The 13,025-nt window shown below is 41.3% G+C and overlaps 1 protein-coding gene across 5 annotated transcripts in view; it reads left to right on the forward strand.

Moving 5' to 3' along the window:
- The window catches only part of RALBP1 (ralA binding protein 1), a 33,103-nt gene extending 22,611 nt beyond the window's left edge, over positions 1-10,492 (forward strand). For all 5 annotated transcript variants that reach the window (XM_029959325.1, XM_029959326.1, XM_029959324.1 and 2 more), the window contains 8 exons: positions 1,637-2,095; positions 3,905-4,254; positions 5,618-5,779; positions 6,254-6,385; positions 6,878-6,985; positions 7,737-7,858; positions 8,271-8,394; positions 8,666-10,492. In XM_029959325.1, the coding sequence (XP_029815185.1) occupies positions 1,637-2,095; positions 3,905-4,254; positions 5,618-5,779; positions 6,254-6,385; positions 6,878-6,985; positions 7,737-7,858; positions 8,271-8,394; positions 8,666-8,929 (1,721 nt within the window). In that variant the 3' untranslated portion in view covers positions 8,930-10,492. The remainder of the gene's footprint in view (positions 1-1,636; positions 2,096-3,904; positions 4,255-5,617; positions 5,780-6,253; positions 6,386-6,877; positions 6,986-7,736; positions 7,859-8,270; positions 8,395-8,665) is intronic.
- Positions 10,493-13,025: the final 2,533 nt, after the last annotated feature.

A 13,025-nucleotide genomic window follows, 5' to 3' on the forward strand; every position in this document is an offset into this window, starting at 1 on the left:
TGTTTACAAAACCAGTGAATGATATAGCCAGTAAATAGAGAGGTTGGTGGTTGTGCTCCAGTTAACATTTGCATTTTTATATTAAAATCCATTTGGACAGTAACAGTTCTATGGTCTTTCACAGTCTGCTATGAAAGTGTGTGTTTGGTAGTCCTAGGGGAAGAGTCCCAGCTGGGAAGGGCAAGCTGGTCAAATAATTGTAATTATATTATAGTAGTTCCATGCTTTAATACATTTCCTATATTTATTTGGCTATTAAAAGCTATCTTCTACAGAGCTACTGAGGAGGCTTCAAAATACAGACAGCTCCTTAGATGTGCTGAAGTAATGCTGAGAAACTTTGCAACCTGGTATAGTTCAGAACTGGAAGAATAAAAGACCAAATGTCCTCTGGTTCTTTTGCGTAAGATCTTTCACCTAAAAAAATTACAGCCTGTAGTCTCATACATGATGTGCTCTCATATTATCTAAGAGGGTAATTTTCCTCTACCCAAAACTATTCACACAGCAAGAGCACTTGGCTGTCAGTGCCTCCTCACTGGAGCAGAGGCACTGCCGTAGGTAGTGGAAGAGCCTCAAAGGATCTGTATGTAATGGGGGCTTCGCCTTGAAGCAAGAGCTTGGTGCCCACTGCCTTGGGGGACCTGGCTGGTGCAGATGGCACATGAAATGTCATCCTTGTTGACCAGGTTTCAGGCTTACTTTTCTTATATGGGGTACTGAGTATGTAAAATTAGAATTAGTGGGCTTGGAAGTTGTGTTGGATTGCATGTTGTTTGTGGGTTGTTTTTTTGTTGGTTGGGTTTTTTTGTTAATCCACCTTTAGAGATTTTCATGTTCTTGCCTGAAGGCGAGGCAGGGCTGGCTGCAGAGGCGTAGTTAGTTAAAAGCACTGGTGCATGTTTTAGACAGCACTTGGTGTTTTGCTGCTGGAACAGTGTACTCAGCCCAGGGACTTGTTTGAAGCTCTCCCATATGCTTTTTAAGGCAAATTTGCACCTTCACGGGCAGGTATTGTGCTAGTGTTACTGGAATTGTTTTATTCATCTAGTGAAAAGTAAGTGTGCTAGTGCTTTTTTAGTTTTGAGTCTGGGTTTTTTTCTTGTGTTTTATTTGAGGCTGAAACTTTACTAACTTTATACCTTAAAATTCATAATATTCTGGAAAGGGATTGGGGTTTTAAGTGGCTGAAGTTTAGTTTGTTCTTAATAGATATTTGTTAGACTTATGTGTATCTAGTAGATGATCCTTAACAGCAACTCTTATACTGTTGATTACAGGAACATAGAGAAGTTGCCAGACAGTTGTTTTTATTTTGCATTTCCTTGACTATTAGATGGGAATCTAGCCCATAAGATGGACATTGCCATTATGAGTAAGTATATAAAGTATTCATTGTTTAGATCATTCAGGAGCTCTGTGGCTTATCTTTAGTGTGTTTATGCAACCTTGATTTAATCCTTGTCCACTAAAGTATGTAACAATCAAAGAAAACCTTTTGAGGAGTCAGGCAGGTGCTATTTTTTAATTCATGTTGCTTCTCTCCCTGTGTATGATTTTGTGTTCTCTCCCTCTTGCAGTATGCTGTTTAGAAACTCACAGCTGTCCTCTTCCCTTCTCTTCCTTTGCCTAACAGCGGAAGGTTATGCTGCATTTCAAGAGGACAGTTCCGGTGATGAAGCTGAAAGTCCCTCAAAGTTGAAACGGTCCAAGGGAATACATGTCTTCAAGAAACCCAGCTTTTCCAAAAAGAAGGAAAAGGATTTTAAGATAAAAGAGAAACCCAAAGATGAAAAACACAAGGAAGACAAACACAAGGAAGACAAACATAAAGAGAAGAAGTCGAAAGACTTAACTGCAGCAGATGTTGTAAAACAGTGGAAAGAGAAGAAGAAAAAGAAAAAGCCAATTCAGGAGACAGAGATACCTCAAGTGGATGTTCCGAGTCACAGACCCGTGTTTGGCATTCCTCTGTCTCATGCCGTAGACAGGACCATGATGTATGATGGCATCCGCCTGCCAGCAGTTTTCCGTGAATGTATAGATTACGTAGAGAAGTATGGCATGAAATGTGAAGGCATCTACAGAGTTTCAGGTACTCTGGGCACACTGACATGAAGGTTCCTAAGGTCTTTACTTGCCATCTTATTATTATTTACCGTTTCCAACACCTAGAGACTCTGTTTGTAGCTGCATTAATTTTGATTATCCAAAAGTTAATCAGGTAGCCAAAGTTAAGCAAGGCTGTAGGTATGAAATACCAGAAGAATTGCTAATATGGTGGTACTGCCTAATGGCAGTAAAAACACACCTATTTTGGCCTTTTGTGATAGGATGGTAATAATGAATAAAATGCGTATGACCAGCTTGTATTCTTTTTCTTCTGCAGTAGAAATACAATGGTAGCTGATTGCAAAAGCAAAAATGAGATATAACCATTTTATCACATAAACTTCTCACTAGGTTAGTTTCTCCAGTTAATTCCATTGTATGATTTTTTTTTCTTAAAAACTTGTTTTCTTTCAGCAAATATGCTAATAACCAGAAAATACAAGTTTCACTGTTTAAGCTTAGCAACAGCTGGCTAATTAACCATGGTAGTTGCATAACACCAGCTTACATAAATGAGACCTCAGTTTTAGTCACATTAAACAAAACAGTCCCTTTATTTGTGAGCTACATCAGGAACGTAACTCATGTAAGTACCTCTGTGGGTACCTGTAAGGGGGCAAGAACAAGGGAGAAAAGGAATTTGAGGAAAAGTATTTGAAACAGGTTGGCCAGCACTGTAAAGCAGTAATCAAACGATATCAAAGGCTTCATTAAGCTGTCTTCATGCTGTCCATCTGCATGGTATTAGGTAGGTATGCATAAATACTGCAGCAGCTTAAGCAGTTGCTTTGTCTAGCCCCATGAAACATTTTGGTTGCTTGTTTTTTCTAGACACTATGTGTTGGGAATTTTCACAGGTGTGTTTTCTGTAAATCATTTCTGCTCTGTGTACTTCATAGGTGTTCTCCAGTGCAACAGCACCCTCTTGTGCGTGTAGGATTGTTTAAACTGTGAACTGAAAGAGAGCGTTGCATTGGCTTAATTGCATTGCAGTTGCCAGCTGTTGTGAGGGCTCATTTTGGGCATGAAACTCAGCCTATTTTACCTGGGCTGAGTGTGCCCAGTTGTACTCATTGGGTATGAACCAAGCCATGGCAGCACGCTGAGTTGGTGTAACTCAAGTGGGTGCTGAGCTTTAATGAAATTTCTCCAAGTTCAGGAAGACTAGAATGTCACTGAGTTTTATAAAAACACCTTACAGAAAATCTTGGATGGGCTGAATAATTATGTGAACACACTTTTATTCATAGGATGCCTCAAATCAAAAATCTTGTGTGAGATTCTTCTGCTGAGGAGGGCCAGCTGGAAATCTGGAAACTAAGAAGTGTGGGTTTTGTTTTGACAGAGGAAACCTGTTATAGGTAGAACTTGCTGCACAATATTTGAATTGATAACATATTTGCTGCTTGGCTTAGGGATGTATGATTGAACAGCCACAAAGGTGCTGAATGCAAATACAAAATTGATCTTAACATTTCCCTACCCTTCCTCACCCTATTTTATGTTCCTTGATGAAGGGGAATTCTGGCAGCAGTTCTGATTCAGAGCTCTGTCAGTGCTGTGGTTTTGCTTCATAGTACTAGTCAGTGCTTTTAAAACCAGTGATCATGTAATTGTGAGTCGTGATTTTCCCTTTGTTACATGTGGATAACTTTTAAAAGGTGTTCCTCAATCAGCTTAAATTGTAAAGACAGGTGAAATAAGTGCATTTCAAAATAAAAAAAAGTTTAACTATAACTGTTATACATTTAGAGTCGAAATTCCCCTTAATTCTTGATCTGAATATTTTAAGGAATAAAATCGAAAGTTGACGAGCTAAAAGCAGCCTATGATCGCGAAGAGTCTCCTAACCTGGAAGAATACGAGCCCTACACAGTGGCCAGCCTGCTGAAACAGTACCTGCGAGAGCTGCCTGAAAACCTGCTTACCAAAGAGCTCACGTCCCGCTTTGAAGATGCTTGTGGAAAGAGCACAGAGGCTGAGAAAGTTCAGGAGTGCCAGAGGCTGCTGAAAGAGTTGCCAGAGTGTAACCACCTCCTAATTTCTTGGCTGATTGTGCATATGGACCATGTTATTGCAGAGGAACTGGAAACAAAAATGAACATCCAGAATATTTCTATAGTGCTCAGCCCTACTGTCCAGGTACGTGCACCACACAGCAGGTGTTAGAGCACAACTTCAGCCCAAGAAGGACTTTTTTGTAGCAATTGTTGTGCTGGTGGGAATTGGATATTGTCTGATACAGTTAAGCTAAATTACAGCTTCTGCTTATGCCTCGGGAACCGGAAATTCTGGGAAAGGGGGAACAAAAGGCTTTCCACTTGTGAGTTTGCATACTATGGGTCTGATATCTGGGTTACTATGATAGAAAGACTGCTGTCTGTGTTTTAATTCTGTCATGAACAGCAGTCATTTAATGTTGAAATTGTCCAATAATTCATGCAGATACACAATTTCTGGGGGCTTCTGATTCAGTGATAATTTAGTGAAGACTAAATTGTTGCTTAATTTTAATATCAAACCGATGAACCCTGTCCAGCACATAGATCTTCTGGTGCAGTGGTGACATGGGTAGAATGGCTTTGGTGTCTGCAGACAAATGGCTGGGGAAAAACAACTGACTTTATTTTCCAGTAAGATATTGTGGTTTCTAGATTGATTCCTTAATAAACATCTTGGAAACATTTAATTTAAATTCATTCTGTGCATCATGAAAACATGGCATTATTGGGTGTGGGCCTTCCAGAACAAACCCCACACTTTAGAAAAGCTTGACTTTATAATTAAGAGTCCAGGTGGAGGCCCAGTAGCAAAAGGGCTGGGTGTTATTCTTGGCTGTTTTGCTGTGCCAGACACCTTTATAGCTGAGAAAAGAGGTAACAATTAACATAAAACAGTGCAGGCCCAATCATGTTTTGTTGGTAACTAGATCTTAGCAATTAAAGTGCAGGTAGTGACAGAACTCTAATATTTGTTTCAGGATAATTTTTTTAATTTTAATGGAAGATACAGTGTCAAAATACGTACTTGCTTCTGTCTCATGTTAAAATGGGATACATTGGAAGATCCTTTCAAACTACTTTTTTTCTACTCTATTAAATCATCTGAGAGAGAAACTGTAGAAAATACTGCAGGTTGGGGTAGGAGCGAGAAGGTGTAGCCAGCCATTAGCCATAACATAGTACAGTTGGTGTTCCCTTTTACTAACTACCTTTACTTCAGTACAAAGAAAGATTTAATATATTTCTGTAGCTACCAGAGATGGAAATAATTATGGTAGGCTAAGACATGTGAAGATTCCGAGTTCAGCATGAAAATACCTCAGATGCACAGGTAAGAGAGACAGTGAAGTGACTCCTTATTGCCAGTGCTGCATTGTTCAAAGTGTCATTTTTAATCCAGATTTGAATCTCTTAGTTTCTCATGAAACTGGCATGACTGTAGATCATAGAAAGACATACTGAAGGCTGCTGTTTCCAATATCCTGTCTGTCCTTTCTTTGCAGATCAGCAATCGTGTCCTGTATGTATTTTTTACACATGTTCAGGAGTTCTTTGGGAACGTGACCCTAAAGCAGGTGACAAAACCCCTTCGCTGGTCAAATATGGCAACAATGCCAGCACTTCCAGAAACACAAGAAAGCATCAAAGAAGAAATCAGGCGACAGGTTGGCAATTACTTTAGTATCTTTCTGTTTATCTTTGCCCCGGGTTTTATACATTCAGTAGTAAATTCTGATAAGTTTCTAACATACTTTTTAATTCCATCACAATTATCCTATCAGTGGACACTGCTGGAAAGAGACTGATGGTTTTCTTTCCTTTTTCATGTGTATAAGGTTGTTACAGTCTTGTGATGATCATAACTGTGTCATTCATAGAGTGCTTTGCTATATAGTTCAACACTTTTATTGTGGGAGGAATGTCAGGAGAGCACATTAAAGAGGGTGGTTTCTTTAGTATTGCACTTCACCTGGCTCTAGGTCACGTGCTGAGTCTATGTTAACACTTGTTTGTTGACATGTCAGGGTCAGAAAACCAAAATTCCCAGCCTGTTGCCACAAAGCCAAAAAGATTTTCCTTTTCACTCTGCCCTACTGTGATATATTAAAGACACTTAACTTCTTTGGCAATATTTCTAGGAGTTCCTACTGAACTGTTTACACAGAGACTTGCAGGCAGGCATAAAAGACTTATCCAAAGAAGAGAGACTCTGGGAAGTGCAAAGAATCTTAACAGCTCTTAAGAGGAAGCTAAGAGAAGCTAAGAGACAGGTGAGTAACTTTTCTATTTATTGGCCAGACATCTAAATCATGGATCCGTAATCTGAGACAGTGCAGAGGCACACAGATCAAACCGTGTTTCAATCTTTTTACTGCAGATTTTCTTATCTTAACTTTACATTCCTGATGAGCAACTGTGTTTTCTGCTTAGCTGGCTCTCCCTAGGGACAGAAAGATCTTTGCAGTTGTTCACAAAAAAAATACGTGTGTGATGAAAAACGCAGTGTTTGACAGGGCATGTATTCATTATATGCTTAAAACATCGTATCCTGGAGTGCCAGGAGGAATTCGTGGAAGACTCAGGGTTAAGAAGCTTGAGAAGCATTTTCTTAAACTGTTCTATGTCCCAGAGAAGGGACAGACCTCACTGAAAGCTTTCAAGACAACTGAAATGGTGGTTCTAAATTCAAAAGAATCTTTCTTAGAGTAACTAGAGTGACTGGGGAAGGTGTCCTTTTAAATGTTGTTCTCTTTCTCTGGCAGGAGTGTGAAACAAAGATTGCACAAGAAATTGCTAGCCTTTCAAAGGAGGATGTCTCCAAAGAAGAAATGAATGAGAACGAAGAAGTTATAAATATTCTGCTTGCACAGGTAGCTGGCAGGCACTCACCTGTTTGCCTTTTGGTATTTTATATTTCAGATATATTGAACGCTCCTTTGTCCCTTCTAATGCAATGGGACATTGAAGGCTTAACAGGGTCTCTCTGTGCATTAAAACACAAGGCTTTGTTTTAAAGGTAAGTAAAGCAGGGAAGGAAAGCTGACTGCAGGAGTGAACCCAGAGCTGAGCAGACTCTTGTTAACAGCAGGAAGGAGACACTGTGCAACAAAAAAAATTAAAAAAAAGAAAAAGAAAAAAGTAGCGTTTGTTGTTAATGTACTTAGAAAGCACTTCCAAATCAAGCCAGTTTTAATACCATTAAACTGCTTTCCTGCTGATCAAAGGAAGTAAGGCAACTATTTTGGCTTTTTTGCCTTCCGTTGCTTCCCCCAGTAGCTTTGATCTTCTCCCCACTGTACCTTCCTCCTTACATTCATCTTCAAAGACATATAATTTAGTTTTTCTAGTTATTTTGCTGGTTGGCCTGAGCTTTCCCTTGTGATTTAAGGAAAGGCAACCAAACATGCCAGGATTTGGTGTGTCATCAACGCAACTATTCAGTACAGCAGTCATCTTGGGGATTCAGAACAGACATGGTTGGGTTTGAACTTATTTTTGCTTTGAGGTCTTGATGGATCAGAGTTCAAAGCAGACATGCTAACCAGTGCTACTGGAAGTGTTTCAGGGGACAGCATCATCTCGTAAAGTCAAGACTTTAAGTGAACTAACTGATCATTGCAGGAGAACGAGATTTTAACAGAACAGGAAGAACTGCTGGCCATGGAGCAGTTTCTGCGGAGACAGATTGCCTCAGAGAAGGAAGAAATAGATCGTCTCCGAGCAGAAATAGCTGAAATACAAAGGTAAGAGGGACAGTTCACATCAGAGCCCTGCCAGGCAAGCACACTTTGATTACAACTACACACATGCTTTGCTGAAGTAATGCTCTAGACTACACTTGAAAGCTCACCCAGCAAACATCACAGTGGAAAGCCACTTATTTTTATTCAAGTCTCAACTAATTTGGATCTTTCAGGATATTTTCTGTTGTTTTAACTGGAATTATGATCTTAGGGAAACGAGGCCCTGTGCTGTAGAAAAATCCCCCTTGGAAATCACTGCTTTATTAAGCATTGAAAGGAAAGTCTGATTTATTTATTTTTTTAAAAACCATTGGCAGATGATTCGGTGGGTGCAAGTTAACTGTCTTATGCTGCCACAGTTCTGGCAGACTTGAGGAAGTGCTTAAATCAGGATTTGTCACTGGTCTTTCAGTCGCCAGCAGCATGGCCGAAGTGAAACCGAGGAATATTCTTCCGAGAGTGAAAGTGAGAGTGAAGATGAGGAGGAACTGCAGGTCATCCTGGAGGATTTGCAGAGACAGAATGAGGAACTGGAGGTAAGATTTGGTTCTTAGCATTCACTGGTTCTCTTCCCTTAGCAGTTACTTGCTGGAGCCTGTGCAGAGATGTTTGCACATGTGCAAACTGGTTGTTTGCAGTTCTGCCAGGCTGTGACCCACACACCCACGTTTTTAAGTTACTGTTGTGTGCAAGTCCCCGCTGCTGTCTGGGCTGGCAGCAGTGCTTCACTGCAGTGCTAAAACCCCCCAAGCTACAGCAGTTCTTTGTCAGAGGGAGCCCTGATGTTTGGTTTTCCTTCCTTAAAAGATAAAGAACAATCACCTGAACCAAGCGATTCACGAGGAGCGAGAGGCCATCATAGAGCTGCGGGTGCAGCTCCGGCTGCTGCAGCGAGCCAAGTCAGAGCAGCAGGTGCAGGAGGAAGAGGAGCCAGAAAAACGCGGGGGCGTTTCTCAGCAGCAAAGAGACAGTGTCCTGGAGACAAAAGCAGCCAAAGAGCAGCCAAAAGCAAGCAAGGAGCAGCAAGTCAAGCCATCGCCAAGTAAAGACAGGAAAGAAACTCCGATTTGATCAGGCTCCTTGGCTATGCATAAAATCAACTGAACTGTGCAAATTACTGTAATTTGAGTCTAACTGCACAAATTATTGCTGGCTGTGTACATTCTGTAAAGAAACTTTTCTTTTAAGCCCTGGAGACTTTTGTCTCTAATACTTGTGGCTTCTACTCATCAGACTCAGGTGAGTTTGGAGAGGCCAGAAGAGTTTTTCAGTTAGTATCAGATTATTTCAAAACTGGTTTCCTTCAGGTGATTTAAAATAATTCAGTAACAGTTTTATTTCAAACCAAAATCATTATTGACATTCACTGGAGCAGAATTGGAAAATATCATTTTCAGTAAACAAAAAAAAACCCACACACACTTACTAATTATTTGCCTTGTGGATCTGTTCATCCTCATTCACCATTATTTCTGCTTATTAACCGAGTCACTTCTTGCTTGTGCCTTTGATACCTTTCTGATGCAGATTATATACAAGGGAGCTTTAAATTTACTCTGGGTTGGCTGAAACGGTGGGAGACTGTGGGGTATCGTGTTTACCTGACATGCCCTTAAGCTTCATTTTTGTTCTGAGAAGTACTGAGTAAGTGTAAAAACTTGAGAGATGTTATTTATGTCCCCGTATGATGGAAATGTTCATCAAGAGCCGTTCACGTCTTTTAGCAGTGTAGGTAACACACTGACTCATTTATCAACCACCCTCATCACACCTGTTCAAGACAGGCCCTGTTCACACTGCTGCCATGTAGCCAAGAGCTTTGTCTTCATCCATCCTAAATGCTTCCATCCCTCAGAGATAGCCGCTGCTTGTAGGCAGGGATGGGAATGGGTTGTGTCACTTGGGATGTGTCTGCCTGACCAAGCAACACAGCGCTTCCCCTGCACGAGTGACGGTCACTTGTGCTTTCTCAGCAAGCCCGAAGGATGACGCCAAGGGGAAGCACCGGGGGTTCAGCAATAGCCTCCCTTGTGTTGTTGTTTAAAAAACCAACCACCCCCATCTGGGACTTGCTTTTGGTTTGGCTGTTTTAACTGCTTCTACCCTTCAAAATCCTCCACCCATGCTGGCATTTAAGGGCCATTTAATGTTTTGGATACACTCATGAGACTCATCCATCAAACCATATATAGACAGAAACTCCACAGAGTGCATATAGGCTATCTTATTTTTTAATCTGGATATTTATTTTCAGCACCTGTTGGATGTGGTGGTATTCTTTATCTATTGCACTGTTGTGAATCATTGGCCATGATTTGATTTTGTACAAATAATGCTTTGATATGTTATAGAAAACAGCATAGTATTTTTTTAAAATTTGGAAAAAAGTTTATAAACACAGAAAATGTGATCAGATGACAAATGTAAACTAAAGCATTCTCCCTTGCCTTCGTTACATACATTTTATATTTGCTGGCAATATTTAAACATTTTGTTTGTTTAATTCACACTAATTCCTATTGAATTGTCATGGATTTTTCTAATGTTCTTCAGACAAATCTCTTAATATCGGTTAACTTTTATTTTGTTAGGATTGTATTTATCAAGCAAATAAATTCAACAGCCATTTGAAAGTAGTTTCTCATTTATCTACTTCATAGTGCAAATCACAGTGATTCATCTTGGGTGGCTACCTGCAGTTCAGAAGTTTCTATGAAAAATTAATTTGGGCTTTGTTAATAACTCTCCTCTGAAAGAGAAGGCAACTGAATGTCATAGAAAGTTCTGTAACTCAGGAGAAGATCAAGTTAAATTTGATCAAATTAAAGATTTTAAGCCTTTGCTTCCCTGTTACCACTGGAGTTTTGAGTTATGAAGGCAAAACCATCCTGTTTACTCACATCATTCCTTCTACCACGTGGTTGCCACAGAGGTCTGAAACAGAGGTGGAATTGCTGCTCCTGCAGCAGTGCAGCAACTGTAACCAGAGACTTGTTTCAAACCCCCTGGAAGATGTTTCTTTGATGTAATCTGTCACATTCTGTGCCACAGCCCTACCAGGAGGGGGTGGGGCAGGGCCCTGCTCTTCCTGCTGCCCCTTACCCAGTGCTTCCCATGAAACAGCCCCCGACCAGCAGCAATTGGAGAGGCTGCTGTGGCAGTTGTGAATAATTGGCCAAAAAAGCTAAAGCTAATTTCAAATAAAGTGGAAAGTAATTACAGTACAATAATCTGAATGTGCTGTTCAGATCCCGTTATAAGCTGCCTTATCAATCCCCAGGGCCTTGGAACAAAATCTGTGAACAGCAGTTGCTCAGGTGATTGCCTCCCACCCAGGGCACCAACACTGCCTGCACAGCAGCCTGGCCCCCTGCACCAAGGACATACATGTCCTGAACAACCAGTTTGTCTAAATTGAAGTATCATTTAAACTGACTTAAAGTAATCCTCTTTCCTTAGAGCACAGACAACCTTAGAGCTTGTATGTGCTGAGTGCAGCAACAGAACCTCTGTCAGACCCTTTAGACAAAATGCCAGATTGACTCAGTTTACTGAAAAAAGGGAACAGGCCCACAATGCTCCGGTGTTCTTGACTTAACAGAACATTGTGACAGTCTGATGTGGCCCATTGGCTTCCTTCTTGAAAATTTGAGTGTTTCCACAGGGAAGGCAGGGGGTGATGGTACAAGGGACAACTATACACCTTGTTTTTCTAGCACAAGCCTGGAACAGATTTGGTCAGGTCAGTCGGAAGTTAAAAGGAGCAAGAAGCCCGGTATGAACAAGTCACCAGGACTACTGTGCCAACAGGAACCAGGGCACAAACCTGGGGTTTGCCAGCAGCAGGGTACTTACATCTAAGTGAGAACAGGATAGCCTTTATACCCGTTGCAAGTACTGCAACTGCACAGTGAACCAACCTCAGACATCTGGCACACTGAGCAGGATTTTTCCTTCTCAATAAGTCTTTTTGCTCTGAAAAACAGGAGCCTGAACTGGTATTATCTGAACAGTTTAAAAGAGTGGGGGTTACTTTATTTTATTTATTGAAAGATAGGAAAAGAATAAACAACAAGCAATACTCCTCTCAGATCACATCCCTACCACAAGTCTGAAAACATAAGCTCATGTCCAAGGCCTTGCAGGATTCCAGCCAGCCTAACAGGTTTCCTGGGCTCTGCCGTGTACACACCAGGTTTCCATTGCTGGCTCAGCTTCACTCTCACCGAAGCCAAAGCCATCTGTGCTGGTATGATTGTGGAAGGTTTCCTCTCCGGTGCAGCAAGGCACTCTGAAAGCACTGTTTTGTAACACAGTCCTACAGGGAACCATATAAGGGGCTCCAGAAACTCATTGTCCTTGATGATGAAGATAAAGGGCTGCTGTACAGGAGGCTTCCACTTTCATCACCAATTCCCATACTAGCACTGGAGGGATTAATTTTTATCTCCGTGTCCCATCAGATTAATGAGCTAAGTCTAATTTTTAAAATCTGTGTACTGAAGCCAAGAATTTTACACCTGACCATGTAAAGCTACTCCCTTTCACTTAAATAACAAAGCATCGACCCAAGTCTGTGCCAGAAAGGTCTGATCAAGCTTAATCTGTGAAGGTTTTCATTTCTCAGCATGCACCTCTGACTCATAACTTCATTTGCAGAGGGAAAAATGCCTCATTGAGATCAAATATGGCTTATATCCAACAGCACAAGTCCTCCACAGTGTTCTTTAAAACACACTCCAACAGCAGAATGAGCAGCTCCATGTCCCGTACCAGGGCATGGCTGTCAGTCCTTCCTATCCTGGGGTGAGGAGACACAGCCTCACTGGTGCAGCCTCGGGCCAAGCCCCGTCTGTTCCTCCACCCTCTCACAGATGTGGATATCCAAAGTGACACCCGCCAGGACAAGCCCCTCTCTGGCTCAGCACTGGCCCTTTCACTGCTGACCCTCTTGGACACAATGGACTGCTACCAAGTTTCATCTGGAGTTTCTTATGCCACAGTCTTGGCAATGTGAGCAAGAAGGTCTGCCAAAGGATAATGTTGCAAAAAACATATGATTTGAACCAGACAACCCCACTCCCACACCTCACCCCAGTACCGTGAGCCACTGCCTGGTTTTATCACAGTGGAAGATAGGGGTAGGACATCTCTGCTGACAGTGCTG

Source organism: Manacus vitellinus, unplaced genomic scaffold (genome assembly GCF_001715985.3).
Source record: "Manacus vitellinus isolate BGI_N305 unplaced genomic scaffold, ASM171598v3 scaffold_1_pilon, whole genome shotgun sequence".
Classification (NCBI taxonomy): Eukaryota; Metazoa; Chordata; class Aves; order Passeriformes; family Pipridae; genus Manacus; species Manacus vitellinus.